General features: G+C 37.2%; 1 protein-coding gene across 3 annotated transcripts in view; it reads left to right on the top strand.

The window, feature by feature from the left end:
• The window catches only part of gfra1a (gdnf family receptor alpha 1a), a 118022-nt gene extending 95321 nt beyond the window's left edge, over positions 1 to 22701 (top strand). For all 3 annotated transcript variants that reach the window (XM_044136479.1, XM_044136480.1, XM_044136477.1), the window contains 4 exons: positions 427 to 561; positions 10402 to 10583; positions 16215 to 16256; positions 18548 to 22701. In XM_044136479.1, coding sequence (XP_043992414.1) covers positions 427 to 561; positions 10402 to 10583; positions 16215 to 16256; positions 18548 to 18688 — 500 coding nt within the window. In that variant the 3' untranslated portion in view covers positions 18689 to 22701. The remainder of the gene's footprint in view (positions 1 to 426; positions 562 to 10401; positions 10584 to 16214; positions 16257 to 18547) is intronic.
• Positions 22702 to 27735: the final 5034 nt, after the last annotated feature.

The raw sequence follows: 27735 nt of genomic DNA, 5'->3' as shown, positions 1-27735 counted from the left end.
ATATATATATATATATATATATATATATATACACACACACACTGTACACATAGTGCCAATTTATTCTGCCTACTGCAAAACAAAAAAAAAAAGACCCTTATTGGACAGCAGCCAGCTCAAGGGAACAATCCATTGGGGGAGTGAGAAATCACTGACTGAAGCTATTTGCTTCCCCTCGCAGAGAGAAATGGCTATTCTTCACTTCAGCCCCACTGCATTCTGCTTCCTCAGTTTGTTTCCTTCGTATGTGAAGAAAAAGAAATGAATGCGTGTGGTATTTATTTATTGTTGCATGCAAAAGAGAAGGTGTTCAGAAGTGTTTAAAATGATCATTCTAGACACAATTTCAGACACAAACTGTGGGTAAGATCACATTTTTTGCTGAACTCGAGTACTTCAATGAATCCTTGTATCCACCTGCTGCAGGCACCGTGATGACCCCCAACTACCTGCGCTCCCCCAAAATCAGCGTCTCCCCTTACTGCGACTGCACCAACAGTGGCAACAACAAAGACGACTGTGACAAGTTCACTGAGTTTTTTACAGAGAACACCTGCCTCCGTAAGTTTTCTGTTTTTGAATCGTGTCTCGTCCTTATGATTGTTTACTATTTTCATCCTCTCTGCTGGTCTTTATCCTGCTCTGCACTCATATTCCCTCATTTTTTTTTCCTTTTCCTCTCCTCCAAACCAAATTTATCCCTTTGCAGACGTTGTGTTATTATCCCACAGCATTACAGAGAAACCAGCATTACTGCATCGCAGTGTCTGACTGTGAGTGCATTGTGTTCCTGGTTTGCTGTCTGTGTGCCTTAAAGCTGTTGTTGAACTGTTCTCACAGTTTTCCACAGACAAAAAGGGCTTTTTATGCAACCATTTTTATACACAACATTATTCTGTTTCTGGGAAAAAAGTAGGAACATTTATAAAACTATATTTTTTTTTCTGTATGTGTTCCTAAGCAAACAACTGGTGCTAATCTAATGAAATTGTTATATACATAATCAACATCCATCCTTCCATCTACTGTCTATTGACTATTTACATCTACTTCACCTAATCGCATTGTGGTGCTATGAAAGAAAAGGGCGATGGAATTATTCAGCTCAGTGATTGTGATTCTCGTCACGTTTTTCTCAGGATAGTTATGGTTTCTACATGTTCAAGTCAAGCTAATTTGTCTGTAGAAGTAGTTCATCCAGCTCCTGGGATCAAGACAGCAAAGTTTACAAAAGTTGGAAATAGCTGGCTTATAAATCAAATCATACTTTCTCTTTCCTGATGTGTTTGTTGAATTAATCAAATTACCAACTTTCCTTGAATTCACACCACATGATTCTATCACTGTGTGATAAACAACATTTCCCCTTTCACCAGAGCAGACTTAAAAATGTACAAACATCTAGAAGCTAACCAGTTTTTCAAACATAGGCTACATGGTGGTGGGTCATTTTCTCCTGGGTTATTAATAGCTAGACAAGTGCCTTTGCTTTAATGCAATATTTGATAGCATCTTAACATTTTACTTATGAAGTCTATGACCGTTAATATTCATATCTTGTAAAAAGTGTTCACTTCATATCCTCAAATACCTTGAGGCCTGAATTTTCCTTGTGATTGATGGCTGCTATCTATATCTGACTTATTTCTTCTTCAAAGGTTATACAATAAAACGACAAGTTTGGTTTGCATCTGATCGTACAGCACCCTATGAACATTTTTACAAAATGAAAGTGACCAATTGTCTGATTTGTTGACTTTATAAGAGTTAATGAGTGCAGACATCATGGCGGATTGGGACGCTTTTTGAAGAATGCTCGATGAACTGATGACTATCACCAGCAGTCCTTGGGCGAGGGGTGGGATGCATCCTTGACAGGTCGCCATGCCAGATCATCACAGGGCAACATTTAAGAAGGCTACTATACAGAAACTTAGGGTCACTGCCTATAAGACGACTCTCAGTAGTAATTAAGTAGTAATTAACTGATTTGGATTAGTTAGCTAACCCAGCAGTCATGTTTTTGAACAGGGACTTCTTACACAGTAGTTCTGTTTCTTCTCCTTGCGTTGTCGCTTTAAAAAAAAAAAAAAAAAAAAAACTTTATTGAGCAAAAGGCAAGTGTACAACAAGTGAACAAATACCACACTCCCATTAGCAAACAAGCTGGGGAGTTAGCAACACAAATGCATTCAAAAAGTCATATATATATATATATATATATATATATATATATATATATATATATATATATAAATGTGCAGTCCAGAAATGTGCAGTCCTAGGCACAGCCAAGATACTGCGCAGAACCCTCAAGCTCCCAGGCCTCTGGTAGAGGACCCGAGCTAAAAGGAAGAAGAATCACCACCCGCGGTGGGTGAGAAGGGAGGAATAATATATAGTTTGTATAGATTCCTCATGTTCTCCACTCATAATACGGTGCAGCAAATGCTGATTATTCTGGACCCAGAATGCATTGCTGTATGACTACAGGTTGTGGTAACCAGCTTAAAATCAGCAACTACAAAACTGAAACCAGGAGAGAAATGTCTGTTCCAAACCACGTCCTGAACAGAGTGTAGTAACATATTTATTCCTGTTGAGAGCGATGTACATTCAAAGAAGTGAAACAAGGTGATTGTCCACATTATGTTAACATTTCATTTCCAGGTGTTAAGAAAAATGATTATTTCTAATGCTTTAAACAGTTAATTTTATGTCATGTGTAAAAGGTATCTTGAACATTCTATGTTGTATGAATTTATTTGTTTTAAACAGATGTTCTGTGAAGAATTTACAGTTAAATTATCCAGCAGAGTAAATGTCAAAGGTCAGGAACTAGATGCAGATCAAAGGAGATCTTTTAGTATTGTTATCAGGGCTCAGGAAGCCACGAAATTAGCATCTATTGCAGGGCAGAAGCCGATTGGGTTCACAGAACATCAAAGGTTTTTTAGAACCACATCTGGCAGGGTTTAAACTAAAATGCAACATAGAATGTTGAGATCACTAACAGTTTTCTAAGTATTAATAGCAAGTTTATAATTAAAGTGCATTATCTAAGTTTAGAAGGGTGAATGCTGAATGTATTTGAAAATTGTACTGTCTATGATAATATCTGAACCAAATGGAAATTGTTTCAATGAAAATGTGTTGTTTAGTATTAGAAAACTGTTCAGGATTTTATGTGATAAAGCAAGGACTTAAATCTTTGGAAAATGCTGAATGCAGTAGACCAGAATTAGGTTTGTGAAGATAATCTTTCCTTAAACTAAATTACTTGATTTGGCCGGGAGGCACTCCGAATGTCACAGGTATCTGTTAGAGCCAGAAGACTAGGATGCAGCTGCTTGCTCCATTGTTCTTCTAGAGACCAAATGGCCTTTGATCTCTGGCGTGAAATTAAGGGAAGGTCTAAGTTCCTCTGAGTGTCCAGGGGAGCTCCTGGTTGGTCGAACCAGGGGTACGCCTTAATGAATACATTAACAAGGAGAGAAACGCCTCCACTATAAAGAGATTGAACACGATAATAATAATTTAGATCGCTGTTATTTCCTGCCGTTTTGGCCTCAGCCTTCTCCAAAGACATGTCTTTGCTTTTTCTTTCTCTGTCTCTGTCTTTGTTTTAATTCTTTTGTCTCAGGTAATGAATGTATGTCTCTGTAACTCTGCAGTTTTCTTGTTAACTCATAGCTTCTTGTTGTGAGATTAAACGCTGTAACTCTGTGACGTCATCACGCATGTTGCTCCTGATTGGCACACACTCCTCGCTGGAAGGACCCGGGAAATAGGAAGAAATAGAGAGCCAAGCTTTTTCCAAATTAAGCTAACTTAGTACTATTTCTTTCTTTAACACAGGTAACACAAAAAAGTTTTTGGTTAATTAATTCGTTCTAGCAAATATAACATAATTACGTCACGGGTTAACCTAACAAAATAATTATGAATTTTGCGAACACAATACGTTTTAGTTAATTTAATTACCTCAACGATACTTCTCTTTGCCATAAGGGGGCAGTAATGCAGCATAGGCTGTAATAAAACTTGATGGAAAAGAAAAAACTGTGTAAACCAGATAAATCTGGATATTGATCAGAAGACTACAATGCTGTAACACTTGTTTTCTAATCTTGAGCATGAACATGGCTGAATTTAGCTTTAGCATTAGCTTCCCCTAAATATCATGTTGGTGTAGCACTTTAGCATTAGTGGACTAAGATTTATAATTAGTGCTTTAGGGTTAGTCCTACTAACATTTTAGTTAGTGATGCCCACCACTGCCTAAACCTTCCTTTTAAATAAACTCTTCAGTCAGCAGTGAATACTATGTGTTCCTACAGTCAATACTGGTATGTCGAGCTGCTGTCTCACACTGCATGGCCCTTTTTACTGACCAACAGAATAATAAACCACCTGGATATTGATCATAATCTGCATTCAGTCTTTTGTTAATTATAGAAATGTTTTAACTTCTTTTATCCAGCTGTAGTCTTTGTTAAAATTATTTTTTGTATGTTTTGCTGCACTTCAAATGGAAGACCTTGACACGAAGAACTTTTCAAAGCAGATGAATTGTTTCTTTCAATGATTATATTTACTCTGTTTTGATATTAGCCTATCAGCTACTGCCTTTTTTGCAGCTGAGTATAATGTAATGTGACTCTTTATTGATTTTTCTTTGGAGGACGGAGGAAGGGGTCAAGCAGGAAACATGTTACTCAAGGACGAGTGAGATGGATTTGTAATCCATTTGTGTTATACTTAAATCTTGTGCAAATATAGAGAATAATGAACGAAGAAAGAGATTTCTAGGCACAATGCCACTTGACATGCCATTGGCTAGCACTTGCAAAGCATCCAGAAGTTATTTGTCTTGAGGCATCCTTTGGGACTCTAATGGCAGAAAAAACAAACTGGAAAACAAAAAAGAAACAATTTAAAACATAACTTTTGCAAACTGCAGTAGTGTTGGAAAAAAATAGCCTAAAGTAATGGATATTGTTGTTTTAGTTTGAAAACCGTCAGAAGGTGCAATCGCGTTGCTAATGAATCTGTTACTGATTCAGTCAATAAAACAATGAACCAGAAGACACTTGTGACAAGCAGCCCGTTAATCACAGCATTTCTAAATCACTGTGAGCTTTGGAAAGTCACAGACGGTAAAAATAATGAGCTTACATGGGGAATACAAAGGGAAGGAGCTACTGCCGGAGTTTCTGCTCTGCAGAAGCAAAGTGCTGGTTTGGTTTTTCCCCATCAGAATGACAGTGAGGTGATGAGAAAACACCAACAAGATGCTGCCTCATTTTCACCAACTCTTCTGTTTTTGCCCTTCTCTTTCTGCTTCTCTGTTATTTTTATTTCACCCTGCTTGGTTTATCTTATTATGCTATTCCTGGTTAACAAAGTCAGTCTTTTTGCCAAAAATCAAATTTTTCACCCAAAAATTACCAAGGCCATTATTTTAGGGAGATCATGCTATCTGACAAAGCTAGTCAACTTATTGTTTCTGTCAGTTTCAGTTTCTTTAGTCTTTAGTTTACATCAGCTATTCTACTCCTAACTGCACCGACGGAACAAATGAAAGTTGTTTTATTTTTACATACTTGACCAAGTTTCAGCAGTTATTGCTGCACTGGTGGAGAGTTACCTAGTTCATTTGTAATTCAGCACATTTATGTCTGTATTTAAAAAACACAAAAAACTTCTGCTCCATTTTCCTGTATCATATCGGTATTGGCCGATATTCAACCTCAGATATTGATATCATTATCGGAAGTGAAACAAGTGGATCGGTGCATCCCTGCTGTGTAACATCTCAAAGTCCAAGTAAGACCAGAAAAGTTTAATAAAAGCTTTAAATCTGTTTTTATGCTATTCAATGTCTTGTCAGTTTTAATAAACAGCTTCAGTTGTTGACTCTCTTTTCTTTTCACCATTTCTGCCTTTTCAGATCACTTACGCCTTCTTTTACTCATTCCCCTTCCACTTGGCAGCGCTCATCCTTTCCTTTCTGGTCTCAGCCGTTGTCCTTTCATGCCCTGCCTCTTTCTGCTCTCATTAAGCTTGCTCAGCAGTAACTGGAACTGACAACTCTAAAGATCCTGACACACACCAGCCACAGGGTCATGACAAAAGAGAAAGACAGGAAGATGGAGTAAGGGCAGAAGTAGGGAGAGCGTCTAGTCCATGTACTGCAGTTTTGACTCCTTATCGTGGAAGAGCTGGGATTTCCTAATTAAGACAGATTTGAATTTATCAGCCTAATTCTGAAGTGTGCACCCTTCTTTTTTTGGCTTCTGACCCTATTAAAATGAAGCCAACACAGTCTGCAGTTTGAGATATTCCTCATGTGGTTTTTCTCTTAACTTGATAAAAGCATGAAGAATATCTGGTGAGAAGATAGCAAATCCATTTCGATCCTGTAATTTGTCTTACAGCTTATCAGCGTTTGCAGTGTGACTCCTCAGCTGAGATTTGTATCTGCCGCTTTAATACTCTCAAAACGACTCCGAAGTCTTAATGTATTCAAAGCTTTTCCATGGCTCGTTCTCTGGAAATGCAAAGGTCACACCATTCAACTGAATTCTATCTTTACAACAATCCCTGCGTGTGGAAAGTGAGATATAAAGTAGTAAATGAAGACATCGGTGTGGGAGTCCTCCCTGCAAACAGCAGTATCTGCTGTGGTGGGAAGATTGTATCATGTTTGGTGAAATGCATTGTGTGGCTGAATGTTTGGGTTTACAAATTAAAACAAGGCAAACTTTTTTTAAGTAACATATTTCCACAGCTTACATTCAGGGATTCCCCCCAGAAAACTTGGTAATGCTCACCGGTTGGAAAATCAGCCAGCAGCCGGTTGTGTTTCAGTTCAAAATTGTTCAGAAAATATATGTTTTAAATATTGTCTTCCAATAACACATATCCATCACTATTCAGCCTTAAAAAGGCAACAGAAAAAAAATACAATTAAAATAAGGACCACTTTTTGTATTTCAGCTGTTTCATTCTAATTAAAGTGTTAAAAAGGTTTTGATAATTTATCTGTGAGTTGTCACTTTATTTCATCCATCTTTACTAATGTGATACATCAAATGCGCTTAAAAAAACCATGATGGAAACGCAGCTTAAATAATATCACTTGAAGGAATCTAAACAGAGCTGTTTGTAATTTGGACGTCATATTGACCTGTCGTAAAAGACTGATCCATTATGTGATAAAGAGTGTTAGTCATACTAGAAGGAAGAACAACAATATTCTTTCATATTCTTTTTTTTACTCCTTTTCTGAGTACATTTCAATGGATGTTTTTCTATATTTTTTGTACAATCTTAGTAAAACGCCATGAAATATTTCTACCATATTTCCTCTGACGCTGTTTGTATTGTGGGTATAAAATCCAAATGATTTGTTGTGGAAGATACTTAGGTCTAGAAAATGTTAATCTATGGTTATATTTAGGAAGAAATATTTATATAGTTATATTTTGGTACAGTAGTGACTGTAAACTGGTTTTATGTCTTCTGACTCAACAGGAACAGAAATACCAATTCCTCTGCTGTAAAAAGCCAAACGCGCCATCTCAGAGTTTACTATGCAAATTCACTGGAGGATTACTGCGAAACCCTTATATTAATACTTCCAAGTGTTGAAGTTTAATCTGTATGAGGGCAGGTTAAACCCACTGGTTCTTTTTCTGGCTCCAAACAGGCCCAAGCAACACCACTTAAACGAGATTATCATAAATTAGGTTTCACATTTCACTGAAAATAATTTTTCTGGCTGTCATAACATTATGCTGTCATAATGTTTTTTTCCTGGTACAAATATGCTGACAGATCTGAACACCCAATTTCACACTGATCTCTACATAAAACAATTAAGAACACTTTGTGACAAATTCTGAAATATTTGACACATACGCTATTACCTGTTTGTTTGTATCCTAACTTATCTCACGCAGAAAGATAATTTGTGTAAAATGTAGACAACAGAAATTAGTTTGATTGGGAATACTGTAGGACTCATGCAGCGAGCGCATATACAGACAACTGTAATTAGGCTTTAGGTGAGGAGGCAGACACGACAGAAAAGAGCCATCAGTTCTTCCAATGTGCTCATCAGCCTTCTGCTGTCTCCACATAAAGCTTCCAGCTACTCAATCAAAAAACAAAAGCAAAAATAAAGTATTCGCTGTCTTTTTTCAGATGGACCCAGTCAGGCCATAAGGATGCTGAAAAAATAGACTGTGCCTAATATTTATTATCGGAAACAATTATTGCCTTGTTTGTTTATTTTTTTTCTCTAAGAATGTTCAGCTAATTACAAAAAAACAGGTTTAGTTTAGGACAGGCAAGGGTTCTGTGGGGTTAAAACAGAACTATATCAATTTACCTGCCTGGCACTTTTTCAGTCAACATCAGTAATAAGCAGTACTATTCTGCTGGTAATCTGGGATTTGCGAATTGCAAATGTTTTTCTATATGTGACTTTTTAAGGATGTGTCGACTCTCCTCCAGATTTTACTTAGTTCAGTCACGGTATTAAACTTGCCAAGTGGAACCAACTGGAAACGTCTTTGTAGGTCACAGTGTGTTTAATCTGAAGTCATTTCCAGCAGAGGAAGGGCAAGGAAAGACAGGAAGCACTGAGGCTCAGTTCTCACCAGCGTCTCTTTAAATGCCCGGTTCAATCAACATCCAGATGTCTGCTTCCTGACAGGCTCATGATCTAATGTCAGAATATCCACAGAGTTTATTGTCAGATAACTTGAACCTGCTTCTTGAGGGATTGCAGTCTAGCAAACCTGTTGTTAGACATTAAGCTGTTGGGGGCATTGGGACTAACGTAGACAGCTTTGTGTTGAACACACTGCAAGCATCAAAGTCATGAAGACCAAACTTTGAGTTTCAACAGCTGATGAAGGAATTTGCCCTTTTCCAGACTGGATAAGTTTTCTGGTTCAGTCTAGTTAGAGTCAAGGTATCTTTGGTGAGAAATGAAAAAAAACATGAGAAGGACAGGATGGAGCTGGTTAGTTGACCTCAAGTTCTACATTTCCTCCTTGAATTTGTGTGATTTTTATGTTTGTTTTGACCAGGATTAAAGTTATTTTAATTTGTTTGTTGTACATTCATGCTGTTGATATACAGCTATAATTATATAGGTCCCTTAGCTACATTAGTTGATAAACTTCACTAGCTGCCTTCCCATTACAAATATGAGCAAAACTTTGTTCCTTTAATATCATAAAAACATGATTTCACAATTGCAGTGTTTCCATTTAATAAGAAATGTAGTTAAAATCACACGTGAATAAGTTTGATCATATGACTGTGCTCCAACCATTTCCTGTCATCTTCTTCATGGTTTGCGCCAATGGCAACATCCGGTTGTTGATCATCTGACTGGTATGATGCTAGAAAAGTGTTTGCAATTTTGCAAAATAAACCAAATTTGATATGACGAAAAAAACCACCTCATCCTAGCACTAAAACCTTTCTTCAAAAAATGAGTGTGGCAGTGTTATTGGATGGGATCATACAGAATGGATTTATTTTACTTTCTGTTTCACAAAGGAAACGGCATCAAACCAATTTAGATGCTATGAGCAATTCACAATTCTTTTTTTTCTAGGCTAAAGTTATCCTCCATTCACAATATTAACTTTTTCAATAGAACCCAGCCTGCACAAAAATACTTTCAGATTCCATTTTTGTTTGGGTTCACAAAGCTAACCTTGCGCTTATATGTGTCACATAATTATTATAATAATAAAAAACTGATTCCTAATCTTTGGAGCAAAAATTAATTCAGTGATTTACATTTAATTAGTTAAAAATCACATTACAAATTAACACCGTGGTACATCTCACCATGTAAATGTCATTGTGACACTTCACACCCTCAGTTTCTGTGAGGTTAAAGAGCTGTTATGCAGATCCGCCCGTCGCCATGTTACTGCAGCATCAGGGTCATAATTCACCATTAGACGGAAGCATATCATTATATTCAAACAGCAGCTCTGTAAAGCTCAGCTATTCTTCTGATGTGTGTGTTTGTGCTTTACATCAAAGCCACAGCAGACTATTAATAGGGCCACTAATGGACTCTAATGGCAAAAAGTCACATCAGCACTCAGGTTTTTGACGGTGTGGTGAATTTATAATGGAAGGAAGTGATAACAAAATTTAAGTACCTTCTAACTCTCCTTTAATTGTGGTTGTAGTATAAAATTTTATTTTAACATGGGGAATAGCAACATTGTGATATGACTCAGGTGGGATCTCAACTGGCACACTGGAAATCCTTCTTTATCATATCAGCTTATCTAACACTCACTCTCCTACGGAGAGAACGCCAAGCTGACATTTTGAGTTTATCGCTGTCATCCGTAGGGAACGCCATCCAGGCCTTCGGGAACGGAACGGACATCGGCATGTGGCCGCCGATATCTCCCGTTCAGACCACCACTTCCATCACCACTCCCTACCAAAGAAACCGCGAACGCAACCCCAACAGCATAGACAACCACATCAATGCTGACTCCAGCCTCTACCACTTCTGTGGCAACTTACAGGTGAGACAAACTAAAACTCTGTAGCACAACTCTGGCTGAGGTCACATCTGATCAGTCAATGTAACATACTTTGTGGAAATGTACTGTGTGTGATGTCATCACATTTTAAAGTTTTTTACATAATTTTTTCAACTATGTTGGCACAGTATGATATGAGACAGATAATCTGTGAGGACGAACTCCTCTGCCTTCTGAAGTTTTCTACAACCAATAGAAACTGCCACCTTCAAAGGCAAAAGGTGGTCCTTAGCGCTGTCAATCAATCTTGTGTGCATGTCGCTCCCTTTGCGCTTTTCTTCATCACCTTGTTCTGTGTTATGATGCAATTTCTCAGCAGAGCCTGTCATGAATGCTAAGAGTAGTTAGCATGATGACAGATGAATGGTTTTCCTTGGATGATGAGTTGTTTCTCCACCATTAGCACATTTACACACAAGGTTGATTAACAATTCTAAAACAGCACAGAATATGAACATCATCATTCACACCTTCTCCTTCTGCTTGCTGTTTGGTCTGGTTGACGTTCTGCTTGAGAAATTGACGTGGGTGGGTGAAATCCCAGAAAGAGCAGTAAAGGGAGATGAGAGTCTAGTGGGATTGTGTGGGAAGGTGAAGGCCAGGTTCTGGAAAATCCAATCTTTCCATTAGCTTATTTGTCATTGCTTTAACTTTGTGAAAAAGCCCTACATGGCCTCTCAAGCTTTGAGTTTTTATCATTCAGTAAAAGTTTTACATAAAACATCACATTACTGGTGTTATTTAGCCGCTTTGCTCTGATGGATCAAAAGATGCATTCAGGCATTTCATCCGTGTTCCTTACTTTATTATCTCTTTTTTTTTTTTAATCCCGAATGGCTTTTCCTTCAAAAACATCAATTCTATTTGGTTTTTGGAAACATTTATTTTGCAACCATACAGTGAGCAGATGGACTCATTTATAATCGCCAGCCTGCACACACAAATACAAACCAGTGCTCTCAGTGACACACGCCAGCACTGTCCATACTGATAATGAGCTTTGCTGGTGCAGTGATGCGTGTGTGCTGTCAGGACAGCTCTGATAGCATGCCAACCACAAGTTAGAGAGGGCTGCTGTGTTTAAATGCTTCCACAAAGAAAGTCGGGGTGTGTGCGTGCGTGCGTGTGTGTGTGCGTGCGTAGCTGTGTGTGTGTGTGTGTGTGTGGGGTGGGGGTTATGCGTCCATATGCTAGCATCAAGAAAAACTATGTTGTCAGAAGTGACATCCTCCAGGGACAGACCTGTCAGAAGGTCGACTTCTTGTTGATTCTTGTTTCACAACCCTCCACCCCACACACACTTTAACACATGCACACACACACGCATGCAAGCACAAATATAATTAACCAGAGAATCTAAAAGCCATCAAGTGCTAACATACTTCCTAAAGTATGTTTACTTTTGTTAAAAGTAAAGGTTTCATTTTTAAGAATCAATTTTGTTTAAACGATGAGCTTTAAATATCCTATAAAATTTCTAGATTCTTTTGTTTTTAGAGACAATATAATTTGTCTTTAAAGTAGTGATTTTTCTCTATTAAAACTTTTAATTGAGTCTTTGCAGAATGTGAAAATAATTAATTGTATTTTAACCAAAAAACTATCTATTGACAAAATAAGCAACATTCTCAATTCAAAACCATTTCTGCTGCTAAGTTAAGCACAACAAGAAAGATATTTATTGGTTTTAATCTGTCATTCAGGTTATTCAGCTATCAGATTGTTTATAGTAACTCTTTGCCCCATTCAGCTTTTAAGTGTTGCAGCGTCTTTGAAAATAATATTTCTCTGGAAGCGTCCTGGACATTTCTGTTTGTTGCTGATGTTTTGTAATGATTCCCACTTCCTGTCTTCTACCTCTTTGTTTCCACCAGTATTAAAATCTGATACTCATAATCACATGAGTCACTCATGATTCATTGCAGTTTTGTGAAATAAACAGACTTTATACCGATTGGAAACCACCTCGTCTAAAAATGTGGATTGTTACAAAATTTGTGCTTTTCCATAAACAATATGTATTTTCCAATTTGCATATTTTTATGACCAACCCTAACTCGGCTTTCCCACTGTCAGATCATTTTTTGATGAAAAAGTTATATGCATTTGTTATCCATCTCTATGGTTCGTGGATGTTGCTTGTGCATCACATTTATGGGCGTAACAAAATAAAACACTTGAAAACAAAGCTTCCAATCAGAACTTTTGTATGTTAAAAACAAAGTTATTGATTGTGTTAAAATCTTCCGAGGTAAAGTTGATGTAATTAATTCATCAAAATGAACGATCCTTCTGTAAAGGAGCCATCATCAGAGGTGTCTCTGACATAATGTGTGTGAGTCTTCAGGGACAAAAACAAATGTCTAACAAGAAAAGAACATAAAGATTGTATCATATACAGACAATTAACTTCATTCTTCACTGAACATCATAGTTGATACAAAAGAGAAGAGAAGCACCCCACTGAGAGGGATGATTGAAAGAGGGTAAATTCATTATTCTGTTTTACGAATTGGAAATTTACCTGAGTTTATGTCTGTGGTCACAACATTTTTATGTAAATTAAAGTACATCCAGTTTCTGTATTCATAAATATTGTGTTAACAAAATGCTAAAGACGCTCTGTTTGTTTTTTATATATCCTATAGAAGAAACAGGAAAGCAGATCATCTGCCTTCGTCTTTGTTGCTCTGTCATAGTTATTCATTCAATATAGCTTCATGAAAATATTTTTATTTTAAGCATGTAGGAACTGCTCTGGATAAATCTGGTTACTTCATGCTAATGTGACTTTTCAGAGAGGATCTGAAGCATTCAAACATGGTACAAGGTGTATTTTAATCCAATGACCTTTAAAACTTTTTTTCCTAATGAGCTTTTGTGGTCATGTTTTAGAATACATCGGAAGATGTTCATAAACGTCATTAAGAAAAAAATATACCAGAATAACTAGTTTTTATGACTTTCATTTAACTTGTTTAACTCACTTACATTTAAACCTTTGTTGAAAATTTTATAATCTCGGATGGATAACCATCATAACGAACAGAACAGATCAAAAGCAGAGTTCAAATGAATGTGACAATAAATCAATAAACAGATTTATTGTCTGATGGTATAAAAAACTGGATGCGTGAAGCTTACTGATGCTATATAACTTGAAATATGAACTTGATGTTAAATTAATTAAGAATTTCATAGAACACAAACTTGAAAATTTAAATTTAGCAGCTTATAAAACATGAGTTTTGTTTTAATATTTGATAACAATTAACTTAACTTGCAAATATAATTTATGTGATTGAAAAACAGTATTTACAAGATTCAATGTGATAAAGTTCATAAAATGTTCAATTTGTTTTACGTTTTGAGATTATAATTTTACCTAAAATTCAACCCTAGTTTATAAAATGTGCTACATTGTGGACCAACTTCAGGAAATGAAGAGCTGAACTAGGTGTTACCAAGCCATTTTTCAGCAAACAGCATCAAAAGTACATTGTTTGAGTGGGTAAATAAAACTTTACATTAAGAAGCATGTATTCTGAAGAAATGGTCTCAACTTCTTCATCAACTCCTCTTTCCTGCAGAAGGAAAAGAATTGAAAAGCCTTGAAACCTCTGAGGCAGATTCGTAACATCCAATACTAATCAGGTTGGTGATGTTTTGCTCATGTACCTTAAAGCAGATGTTTCCACTTCAACACCACATTTCACCAGATACGGATTAGCTAGCTGCTCTTGTGTTGTTGCACCCCAGTTGTTTTGCAGCTGCAATGTTATGGAGTCAAAATGTGATATCAATCTGCCCTTTGATTTTGATTCTGCTACTGAGTCAGACAGCTGATGCATCATTGTATTTTATATATTGGTGTTTATAAGCTGACAAAGTGTGGAAAAGTTCAACAGGTTGCAACACTTTTGAAAACAACAAAACCATCTGGCATTATGTGTACAAAACTAGATTCAGATACTAATCAGATTCAGCTGTTTTACAGTGTTAGTAGAAGAATCTTTATGGTTTTGGTTCCAACCGCCATTTCAAATCTGCTGGTATATTTAGATCTACAATTTCTGTAGAAATTCTCTCTATAGCTCTTGTATATAATTCATGTGAAACTCCAAAAAGCAACAGCAGTTCTTGATTTTTATCTTCCCAAATCATAATAACATTTGTGTCTGCTGCAGTACCTCAGCAATTTAATCTCAGTCTGTTGTTATTTCATATTCATTACTGTGTTTATACAACAAAACAAGCTATTTATTCTTTTTTACCACAGCTTGGAAATTCAGTTTGAGCTAGCCATAAAAAAGTTGCTGAAAGGATATAAAAAGTTATTAAATAAAATGATTAAAATTCTCAGTAGGGAGGAACATGCATTCCTCCCACGTACGTATTTTTATTGATTTTGTTTATGCGTATTAAGAATGGGAAAAATTCAGCCCTACTCTCATCTATGGGAAAAGTTTTATATTTTCATACCAAATGAATTGCAAAGTGAACTTAGGAAGGGTTTGCCAAATGTCTTGAGGCAAAAATTAATGAACCTATACAGCCAGCCAAGATTTTACCTATTGTTTGAGTACGTTATTGTATCCTCAGTGACTCCGTTTATGGGAACAAAGGTAAGGCAAAAATCTACAGAGAAATATTTCAAGTCGTGCAAGTTACACTCCACATACCACAAATCATGCTTTCATTCCCACATCTGGCTGTCTGAAGAAATTACTGCTTTGTAGGACGGTTGCTCACTCCGTGGTTTCCAGGCGGAAAACAGATGTGAGATCCAGAGTGACCTTTCTATAATGATGCAGAGGGAACGGAGGTAGACGCACGCTGCAGTTTGTTTTCATTCCATCCTAGAAAGCAATTAAAGTTTCACATTCCTCAATCTAAAGCTAGGAATGATACAGCTGATGTAGATCACTGGCACAACATCTGCAAGCAACATTTTTCCCCAGGTGAAGAAACTCTTCAGGTGACGGTGGAGAACGTTACTCTTCAGTATTGTAAAGAGGCTCATATGAAGTGTCTAGTAAATGAGGTTCATGAATATGACAGATTAATAGTGGAGAAGGCCAATTTGACTTCAGTCTGACTTAAAAGTTATGCACCCAAACCTTTTTGTATTGGTGAAGCAGAGCTACAGTTTATGTTTCTGCTCTTGGGTCAAACAGCCAGCTGTGGCAGTGCAGGTCCACCGGCTGGCTGCTCATCCTGGCCGGATACAGACAGTGATTCGTAATTGACTTTGGAGATCCGGCAGATGGGCACTGAGATGTTCTGACAGGGAACAATCCGAGTTTATACTGGTAAAATCAAGGTTAATAAATAAAATAAAACTACAACAATCAAATTGTTCTTTGAACATGTTTCCCTTGAAACATGCTTGTTTTTGGTGATGAGCTCCAAGTGTCATCACCCTAATCTTCATCTTTCTCCACAGATTCAAGCCAGGACTCTGGCTGGGTTACTTTAAAACATTAATGTCGCTGATCAAATCAACAGATGACTTTATATGAAAATCTCTCAGGGTTTGAATAATTTTGGGCTTAATTGTTAGTGTTTGGTTTGTGATTTTTAATTCTTTTTTGTCATTTTTTTTCATTGCAGGCTCAGAAACTACATTCAAACGCCACTGTTGATGTCTGTTCAGTAAGTTCATTGTCTATTCCTTGATTCATTTGTATGAATTGGAACATGCAAGTGACTTTAATAAAATTGTACTCAGTTGCATGAACAATATGAATCTGTTTCAAAGATGTTCATATAAACTTTCTTACACCATTCTGCCTGTTTTAAAACAATTTTGTGGTAAAAACTTCATAGATGGTATGTCCATTTACCACATTGGCAATTTACATTAATACAGAAGTACCACTGTTGGCTAAAATAATTTCTTTAATATATTTTTAAACAGACATTTTCTCCTAAATTTTAGAACCATATTACAGCTCCCAGAAACCCCAAACACATTAAACCCAACAGTTTCAGTCTTTTTCTTCCTGGAAACAATTTTATTTAAGAGCACCAAGCAATCTGCTGAGTGATCAAATCATCACAGGCTCTTAATCCGACCTCGCTGCTGGAAGTGTCTGACCTTCCTCTGACGGTGATTGCCACAGCAATCTTTGCTGCCTTCTCTGTAAACTCTTGGTCTTTGTAGTTCCTTTGAGGCTGAAATGGGATCGTTGCTTATCTGCCGACTTTTAAAGTTCACTGTAAATGTCATTCTGCAATAATAAGGCACTGCTATGCACTGGACTGACATTTAGTGGAAGCAGAACCGGGTCGCCGGGAGATGACCCAGCCATTGGCTTGCAGCATAAAAAGCAATGGAGCAAAAATACTAACATACCTTTTACATGCTGGGTCATGCTAATTTAAATACCTTCACATGTGAGACTGTTTATTCTTTCACTTCATGATTTTATAGTTACAAAAACAACCTTTTATTATATTTTTGTCACCCTTGATTAACTTGATTTGATTAGGTCATTGTGCAATGTAAAAGTTGAATATGTCCCAATAAAAATGTGGTGAGGATTTTTCTAAAGCTCATAAATAATGAAAATTTAATGTGTTTTTATTGAGGGGAAAAAGTTCATGAAAATATTCAGGCTTCCGGATAACTTTTTAACTGTAAGTGCAGCTTCTAAAGGCTGGGGCTTGTTGACAGTTATTATTAGGAGAAACATCAAAACTGTAAAATCCTTTCTCAGAACAATAACTAAGTTCCAAGGTCCAGAGAAAAAGCTCCATGCTGTCAATCAATTAAAAAATGCATAAGATTAATCACACCTTAGTGCTGTGATTAATCACAATTTACCACTAGGATCTTAACTTTGTAATGTTGAAATGTAGAAATTCACATTTTCCTAAAAATGTTGAAGAAAATATTTTATTGCCTAAAACCAACCATCTCAGTTTTCCAGGTTTTTAGATTCAGGAAAATCATTTTGTTTCAAACAAAATTTAGAAATGGAAACTCTAAACTGGTTGAAGGATAATTCACCGTTACAACAAGTCGGCAACATGCTGGCTTGGTTTTATTCAAACATTCATCATGGTGTTTTGTAAAGTGAAATTTTCTGCTGAGTCATCAGTCTGACTCACTCATATTTCCCTCACATTTGTGACTCTGCATTGCTGACCACAGTACAAGACCACATACCGCGTTGCTGTCAACAAAATAGGACTAGTAGAGGCTTTTTGATCAAAATAGGTAACATGATTTATCTGCTATATAAAATATTAACTCGTTAAACTTCATAGATTAATCACATGGGCTAAAGCGTTAATGTTGTCAAAATATTTTAAAAAGCTATATCTATTTCTTAAAGATCTAGTAGATCTAAATGTGTCATTTACAATTTATGACACAAACACACATGGACTGTGTTCTCATAGCTTTAATATTAAGATTAAGCTTCAATGACTTGAACCAAATGGTTGCTCTGCAGGTGTGGAACACCATGGATAAGTTGTCAGTCCATCACAGGACACTAAAATCTGAAATTGTTTCAGTATTATCAATTATCAGTTATCAAAGTGTTATCAGCCTGGAGGGCCACCAGGCTTTATTTTGCCACCAGGCTAAGAACTGTTTATTTTAGTTAGGAATTTTTATACAGCAATAACAATGATATAAAGATGGAGTAAGCTAGGTTTATAGTTCACACATTAAAGTGAATGTGCAATTGTTTTCACACGGAGTCACTGGAAAAAGAAAACAAATGGAAGAAAGATATGAGTCCTGTTTGAAGTTCATCACAGGGCGTTAAAACAAAACAGCAGACATGTGGATAAATTAATAAAAATGTAAGTGAAAGAAGTAGGCCTCTGCTTTGTCTGCAGCTAATCTTAAGTCTGTCTTAAGACTGAGGTATTTGTTTGTCTTTGCATCACGAGTCATTTAGAATCATTAAACCATGCATTCCTTTCAGTCTGATCCCCAGGCTCCAAAGGTAGATGATCCAAGCGCGTCCAACGCCATCCTGCGAGGATCAGCTGTCTGTAGACAGGCTGTGGGCGTCACCTCCCTGCTGCCCCTGCTGCTCTACTTTGGAGTGCAGGGCTACTTGTAGCCCTGTGCTGCCAGAAAGCTGCAAATTATGGACTGAGAAACTCATATTTGTATAAAAGAAAGCAAAAAAGGAAAAAGATATCCTTTCTTTTTCAGTACCTTTGTTGTAGTTTTGTTGTCCCCAGATCTTTTCATTTACACTTTTGTTTCCCAATCCGTTGGGTTTTGCTTTGCAGCTTAATGCTAAAATTGTGATTTATCAGACATTTTCACTTCATTCCAGCTGGTTCGGTCAGAAATGTGGATTTGAAGCATTTACGAATGCCGCTTGAGCTGGAAGATATGACAGAATACCCTTGAGGACTACGTTCCACTGATGGATGAGCAAAGACCCTTGAAACACAGTGTAAATTAACATCAATTTTCAGAGTTCCCCATTCAAGTTTTCACCCATTAATGTATGCGTGTGGAGGCTTTTTGGTGGGATCATTTGCTTAACAGTAAGTTCAGTAAAGTTACAATCTATCACTGAGGCAGCATTTTTTGGTGTTGTTCAGTCTCCTTTGTGATTTGTGTATGTTTTGATAATGATGTGATCTGGTATTTTACATTTTTATGAGCTTAACTAAATACTCAAATGCACATTACCTGCTTCAAAGCAGTGTAAAAGTTTCAAAGGCCACACCCAGAAATGTCTTTGTTGTATTTCGTTCTGAACACTAACGTCAGCTGATAAGCACACATGGCAAAGTCCCACAAACAAATACATCACATGTCGTCTGTTACTGCACCTCCTTAAAACCCTCCATTCTTTAGTTCCTTTATGGAAGACAACAGCAAAACTCATGAACAATAATCTTATGGTTGAAACTCATGCACCTGATAAATTGTCAACCGTTTTCAACAACTCTTAATTAAAATTGCCCCAAATTCTATGCTTCCCTAATGTCAGAGTGGGTTTAATTGATTATTTTCTGAAATCCTTCCAACCTCACACCCTGTGCTAATTGGTTATAACCCAACAGTCACAGATTTCTGACAGGATTTCTTAGAGGGTAAAATTGTCAGCTGAGCTGTAACCAGTTTTTTCTCTCTCCAGCAGCCATTGGGCAATAGATGAGGTATACCGTGAGAAAGTCGCCAGTCCGTCAGGGGACAAAACAGACACACTTTGGACCAACAATAACAAATAAATCACTCATACACACCATATGAGCAATTTAAAGCTACCAGTTAAGCTTAGGACCGTGGAAGGAAACTGGAGAACCCAGAGAGAATCCACAGGGAAAACATGCAAAACCCTAAAGAAAGACCCCAGGTTTGGGATTTAACTCAAGACATTGTTGCTCCAAGGCAGCCAATGCTGCTAACAGTGCTAACAGTTAGCATTGTTAACGCTCATGTTCACTGTTTAGTTGCACAGTGCTTTGCAACAGCTTTTCCACCCTTTGAACTACTCCCATTTATTTTGTTGTGACAACCAAAATCATCAATTTATGTTATTGATATTTTATGTGGCACATCAAGACACAGTACTTCATAAACTATGCAAGCTTTTAACAGACAACACAGCTTAGCCTCAGTTTCATTGGTCTCAACTGTAATTTCGCAATCTTGTCAAAAATTCTCAGTTGGATTTAAGTCAGGACTTTGACTGTGCCATTCTAACATATTGTGATATGTTAGCTTTATTCTGCTAAAAGGTGAACTACTGTCCCTGGATTTAGCTCCATCTTTACCTGCTGGGAAAAAAAAACATCACCACATGATACGTCAACCACCATACATCACAGTGGGGATAGTTTAATGAAGTGAGCTGTGGGGAGTTCAAGAGGTGTGACTCCTTGTACAAAGCACAGTATGAACGGTCTAATAAACATAGTAACTGCTGACAGATTAAGAAATGTATTTAATGACTATTGACACTAACGGCGACTTGTAAAAATCATTGTAAGCAGACTCTGTTGGACTAAAGCAAAATCTAACAGCTTAGGATTCAAGGATTCAAGCCTCTTTAACACAAAGGTCCTTTAATAAACTGTTTCCTTTGCAGCATCGTGAGCCATTGTAACTAAAACGTTTATCTATTTGTGCTGTAATAAATCAGGTACAATGCTCCATTAGAACTTCCTGCTCAAGAACATTAATTTGGTGCAAACATTTCAAGCTGTGGTGTATTAGGGTCATTGTGGATAGAAAAAGAGGAGTAAATTTTCACCAAAAAAGCTGAGATATTTTTAGAGTAATCCCAGAAATCTGCGAGGCAAAAACAAGGAAATTTTTATATCCAAAAGTTGAAAATTTGATAGAAAAAAACTCTGACATCGTAAGTCTAATTAGAAAATGTTCTAGTAAACACTTGGAAATTTCAGAAATGTATAATTTTTTTTTTTATTAATTTCAAAATTTATTTTTTCTTGCAATTCTATGCTATTTCAAACTCTGAAATGAGTTTTTTCTCATATTTCTGAGATTTTCTGATAATTTTTAAATTTCTTAGTTTCTTGGCACAAATTTACTACTCTTTCTTTATCTATAACATGCCATCACAGAAAACAAAACTACTGATGTTTTTTAAAAGAAAATCAGCTCCCACATCTGGCAGAAATGAGAATTAAAAACACATAATGTTCTAGAGCTGACATTTTAGTTCCAGTTTAACTAATTTCTGTGGATCGTCACGTTGCAACAAGACAGCAGAGAAATGTTTGGTACTACATTAATCTTATTCATGGAATATTGGTGCCTAGATATTTAAAGAAAATATCTACAATAGAAATGACTGTAGATGATACTTGATGGACCTATTTCATTTGAATCAGTCAGTAACATTGGGGATATAAAATACTTTGTTTAACTGTACGAACAGCTTTAGTGTTAGCTGGAGTTGAGCAACGAATCAACTTTCATCTTTTTTTCTCTCATTATCTTCTGTGACCTTCTGTCTGCTCTGTATAATTTCCAAGAAGTTTAAGAAAAAGTTTATAAAAGACTGTGACGTTGAACCCATACAGTGTCTGTTTCCTGCCACAGGAAATGACAAACCTTGTTTTCCATTCTACATCTCGTTCGCAGCTTGTGTTCAGGATTTACCTCGGCACGCTGAGCTTCTCTCTCTGACCGTCCGTTGCTCCTGGGGGAGCGTTAAAGAGTCGCTGCTTTGGTTCATGTAGCTAATCAGAACACAGTTAACGTATCGTAGAACCGCAATATTATTTACCAAGCATAAACATGGATATGCACTGTACGTACTTGGCTGAAACACTTTTGAATTGGACAAATTGATGGCTAATAATATTCTCTTTCAGAGCATTGTGAACTGTTTCAATTTTCCAATTCAACTTAAAGTACAACAAATAAGCCAGAATATAATTTTTTTTATGACAAATGTATATTTCTCTGTATGTATACGGAATATTATTGCATCTGAGAAAGAGGCTCGCCCTCTCCTTGTAGTTAAAGCATATTGTTTGTACGATGAATCCCATTTACAAAGTTGCTGAAATGAGCTGTTAGTTTCTTTTTTGGCTAAGATTGACAATTATTTTTCTAACTTTTATTTACTGGTTTGTTTTTATTTTTAAGAGTTGAAGTGAACGAGATGAACCCACCATGTCCTAAAACTGCTACGAGCAGATAATGTAATTATTTCTGGATTTATCTCCAAAATTAATTACAAAGGTGATGATAGGATAGGGAAACTGCTTTGGTGTTTATAATTCAGTAAGACTATTTCATAGTGTGCCAGAATTTGACATGGCAACTCCTTTAAAAAGGTTTGGAGGAAACAATGTATTAACAGTTGCCTCATAATAAAGTTTTCACTCAGAACCGATTCTAAGAAGGTTTCTGAAACTTAAATTGTAATTCCTGAAGTCTCTTCAGATTATGGGAGATCAGAGTAAATTGTTTTAAAAATGGTTCATCTGAAGACGGTAAACATGTTCACCGTTTACCACCAACCCATCTGTTGTCTGAAATGACCAGAAGTTACCCTTACCTGTCTGTTTACATCTTAGCTTGTGAAAATCTAAAAATGTACTGTACAAAACTTCGAATTAAAAACTGTTACTTCACTCAAATCGTGTGTGAATTGTCTGTATTTCACTGATGACTACTCTTCACTTCGTCCACAGGGTCTGGCCTCCTGGTCGTTGAAAAGTGAAGGGATGGACTCTGTTAAAATTTTACATTTTACCCTAATGTTTCCCTGTCATGTTTAATAACTCACAAGTCCTAGAAACTGTGGATATGTTTTAACATCACAAAGTTGCAGGTTCAGAGTCAGTTTCCTGCCCTCTAACACTTTGACGTGCCCCTGGGCAAGGCACCAAACCCATCTGGGTGATTATGTTGTAAAGTGTTTTTAGTCCTCTGACTTGAAAAGCTCTGTAAATTAAAATTACTATTGTGAGGACATTTTAAAAAGACATAAAAACACACAATTTCTCACTTTAAAAATACTTCACAGAACAAAATGGTTGTACTTTTTTCCCCTAAGGGTTTAAGTTGTAGGTTTTTGCTATAAAAATATGATACACCACATAAGTCACTTGATAACCCTCAATTTGAATCAAAATTTTCTCAGAAACAAATGTGAACATGTTTACAGTGTTTGCAGATATTGGATATCCTGGAACAGATGCTGATACTCTTCATCTGTTGTAAATTCTATATATGTACTTTTCCACATTTTAACAACATACTTTAAAGTTGACACAATCCTGAATAAAACTACTTTTCACTCTAAAGCAGCGATTCTTTAACATATCTTATTATTTTCTGTCAAATTTTTGATAAACCTGATGGAGAATTACCTTTTCTACACATTGAAAAGAGACATTTTGCAGCTCAAGCTGCTGTTTGTGGCTCAGTGCTTTGATTGCTAACATGGAGGATCTGCAGATACATTTTTAGCCTTGTGGATGCAACCAAAAAATTACCTGACGTTTGCGTCTCTACCGACTGCCAGAAGATTAGTCTGACATTTTAGGGCTTTTTTTTTTCTTCTCTTCGTCATTCATTATCTGACTCATCCATCATCTGAACTGCATGTCCTCCTGCTCCTATACAGAGTACCACTTTATTTTAATTCAGCGCAGTCCCCTTTTTATAAATCTGGTGTTAGCTACAGTGTCAATGCTCTTACGCTTTTCACGCCCGAGTCATTGCTCAGCTGTTGTTCCTTTTCTGGTGATAAACTGGTTAACTTAATCTACTGCCAACCAAAATGTATATCAGGGTAAATTGGCTCTATCAGAAACTGTAAAATATTCTAACAGAAAACATTTAGATTTAATTTATTTAGTAGGGGCAATGCACATTAACATTATTATAAATTCACCAGAATTAGCCAAAAGGCTATTTTTCATCTGTTGTCGCTGGACAATGAGTAACTTATCTTGCTAAAAACAAAGAAATAAGAAAACAAACAGGGTAAAAACATGGCAGAACAACATTTAAGAAACTAAAAGGTTGCAAATGTAAAAAATATCTGCTTATTTTCAGGACAACATTCCTTGATTTAGTAGATCCACATCACATGTAAGATTCTGATCATTTTGCTCTAAACATAAATCAAGTTTCAAACCATTGCATCTGAACTTACCAACAACAACCTCAACATCTTTCCCAATAATAAAAATGTCTTAAATGTTCCTTAGGCTCTGACTTTAGGTGCTGAATATTTAGCGGTGTGACCAACACGGACTGAACAACTTTGTTCACTTCCACTGCTGCTGCCGCTAAATTACAGGCAGACTGCAAGTCTAAACCAGCACAGAAAATCAACATCATCGTTCAAAGCTTCTCCTTCTGTTCACTGATTTAGCTGAAGACATGACGCTCAATGGAGAGAAATCCCAGTCTGCGCTCTGACAGGAAATGAGAATCAAAAGTAGAGTTGTATAGGAAGATATTAGTCAGACTATGTATTGGCAATATAACCAATTCTCTCAGAAGACTTCAGACAGGGATTGATAGAATGCTGAGTCAACAATCACAAGCCACCGATAAAAGTTGATAAAGACATTTTATGAAATTTTTACAAACTTGTTTTCTCTACAGCTTGTGAGTACAAATTTTCCCTCCTACTTACCTATAAGTAATATAAATATAAATATATATATATATATATATATATATATATATATATATATATATATATATATATATATATATATATATATATATATATATATATATATATATATATATATATATATATATATATATATATATATATATATATATATATATATATATATATATATATAAATATATAAAAAATAAAAATTCTTCTCACCCACATGGTGGTGATTCTTCTTCCTCTTAGCTCGGGTCCTCTACCAGAGGCCTGGGAGCTTGAGGGTTCTCTGAGTATCTTGGCTGTGCCTAGGACTGCACATTTCTGGACTGAGATGTCTGATGTTGTTCCTGGGATCTGTTGTAGCACTGTTCCAGTTTGGGGGTGACTGCCCCGAGGGTCCCGATGACCACAGGCACCACTGTGGTCTTCACCTTCCAGGCCCTCTCCAGTTCCTCCCTTAGGCCCTGGTATTTCTCTAGTTTCTCATGCTCCTTTTTCCTGATGTTGCAGTCACTTGGTATTGCTACATCCACCACACCGGCTTTCCTCTGTTGTTTATCCACCACGACTATGTCTGGTTGGCTCGCCCTCACCATTTTGTCTGTCTGGATCTGGAAGTCCCACAGGATCTTAGCTCGGTCATTCTCCACTACCTTCGGGGGTGTTTCCCACTTTGATCTTGGGGGTTCCAGTCCATATTCTGCACAGATGTTTCTGTACACTATGCCTGCCACTTGGTTGTGTCGTTCCATGTATTCTTTCCCTGCCAGTATCTTGCACCCTGCTGTTATGTGTTGGACTGTCTCAGGGGCCTCCTTGCACAACCTACATCTTGGGTCTTGTCTGGTAGATCTGGGCCTCAATTGCTCTGGTGTTTAGGGCCTGTTCCTGGGCGGCCATGATGAGGGCCTCTGTGCTGTCCTTCAGTCCAGCTTTTTCCAGCCATTGGTAGGATTTTCTGATGTCAGCCACTTCGGTTATTTGCCGGTGGTACATCCCATGCAGGGGCTTGTCCTCCCATGATGGTTCCTCCGGCACCTCAGCTTCTGTTCCCCATTGTTTGAGACATTCACTGAGCACATTGTCTGTTGAGGCTTTGTCCCTGATGTATCTATGGATCTTGGATGTCTCGTCTTGGATAGTGGTTCTCACACTCACTAGTCCTCTGCCTCCTTCTTTGCGGTTCGTGTACAGTCTCAGTGTGCTGGATTTGGGGTGGAACCCTCCATGCATTGTTAGTAGTTTCCGGGTCTTAACATCTGTGGCCTGTATCTCCTCCTTTGGCCAGCTAATTATTCCTGCAGGGTATCTGATTACTGGTAGGGCATAGCTGTTTATTGCACGGATCTTGTTCTTGCCATTGAGCTGGCTTCTCAGGACTTGTCTTATTCGTTGGAGGTATTTGGTTGTGGCTCTTTTTCTTGTGATCTCATCAAGGTTGCCATTTGCTTGTGATATTCCCAGGTATTTGTAACCTTCCTCTATGTCTGCTATTGTTCCTTCTGGAAGTGAGATCCCTTCTGTGCGGATGACCTTCCCTCTCTTTGTAACCATCCGACCACACTTCTCTAGTCCGAATGACATCCCAATGTCCGTGCTGTATATCCTGGTGGTGTGGATCAGTGAGTCTATGTCACGCTCGCTCTTGGCGTACAGCTTGATGTCATCCATGTAGAGGAGGTGGCTGATGTTGGCTCCATTCTTGAGTCGGTATCCGTAGCCAGTCTTGTTGATGATTTGGCTGAGGGGGTTCAGGCCTATGCAGAACAGTAGCGGGGACAGCGCATCTCCTTGGTATATGCCACATTTGATGGATACTTGTGCAAGTGGCTTGCAGTTGGCTTCAAGGGTGGTCTTCCACAGCCCCATTGAGTTTGCAATGAAGGTTCTCAAGGTTCTGTTGATGTTGTACATCTCTAAGCATTCGATGATCCAAGTGTGTGGCATTGAGTCATAGGCTTTCTTGTAATCAATCCAAGCCGTGCACAGGTTGGTGTGTCGGGTTTTGCAGTCTCTGGCAACTGTGTGGTCTACAAGGAGTTGGTGTTTGGCTCCTCTGCTATTCACCCCGATGCCCTTCTGTGTCGTGCTCATGTATTGATCCATGTGTTTGCTTATCTTAGCCGCTATGATGCCTGACATGAGCTTCCAGGTTGTGGAGAGACAGGTTATTGGTCGGTAGTTAGATGGGACCGGGCCCTTTGTTGGATCCTTCTGGATCAGGATTGTGCGCCCTTCAGTTAACCATTCAGGGTGGTTCCCGTTCTGTAGCAGCTGGTTCATTTGGTCTGCCAGTCGCTCATGTAGGGCAGTCAGTTTCTTTAGCCAGTAAAGAAACTGACTGCCCTACATATATATATATATATATATATATATATATATATATATATATATATATATATATTTCAAATGATGAACTATGATCTCTATGTTCTTGAGACTGTAACTTGGAAAAAACTTTCTTCAAGTCTTTAGGGAGATTTTAAAAGGACAAGCTCAGGGCTCTGCAGTTTTCCTCCAGACTGTAGAATAAAGCCAATAGAGTCACACAAATACCAGAAATTAAACCCTGGAGGCTTAAAACGGAGCAATGGAGACGGCTATTAAAAAATAAGCAGGTAGAGATGATGTGCAGAGACCCAGCCTATTCAGGGTCATTAATGTTCATATTTCTTTCCTCACTCTTTGCCAGTGTGCGTTCCCCCAACTTTTCTTTCTAAACACGCTGCAGATAATTCAGGCATCTTCTACTACCCAAGTTTTTTTAAAAGGGCTTTTAGATGATATAAAGGTAACTTTATTTTTATCTATCAAAATCAAACCATGCTTTTGTAAATCTAGATTGTTTCATTTGTAACCTGAGAGATTTGTCATTCAGAAACTACATCTTTCAAAAACATCAGTTTTCAGAAATCGCAACAAAGAGTTCAAACTGGGACTTCAGACTCCAGTTATATTATTATTATTTTTTTTTAATCTTCCCTCTCACTCACAGTGAATAACTTTTATTAAATATACTC

Source organism: Gambusia affinis, linkage group LG13 (genome assembly GCF_019740435.1).
Source record: "Gambusia affinis linkage group LG13, SWU_Gaff_1.0, whole genome shotgun sequence".
NCBI classification, from domain to species: domain Eukaryota; kingdom Metazoa; phylum Chordata; class Actinopteri; order Cyprinodontiformes; family Poeciliidae; genus Gambusia; species Gambusia affinis.
The sequence above is the reverse complement of the archived record's forward strand: the minus strand, read 5'-3'. Positions and strand labels throughout refer to the sequence as shown.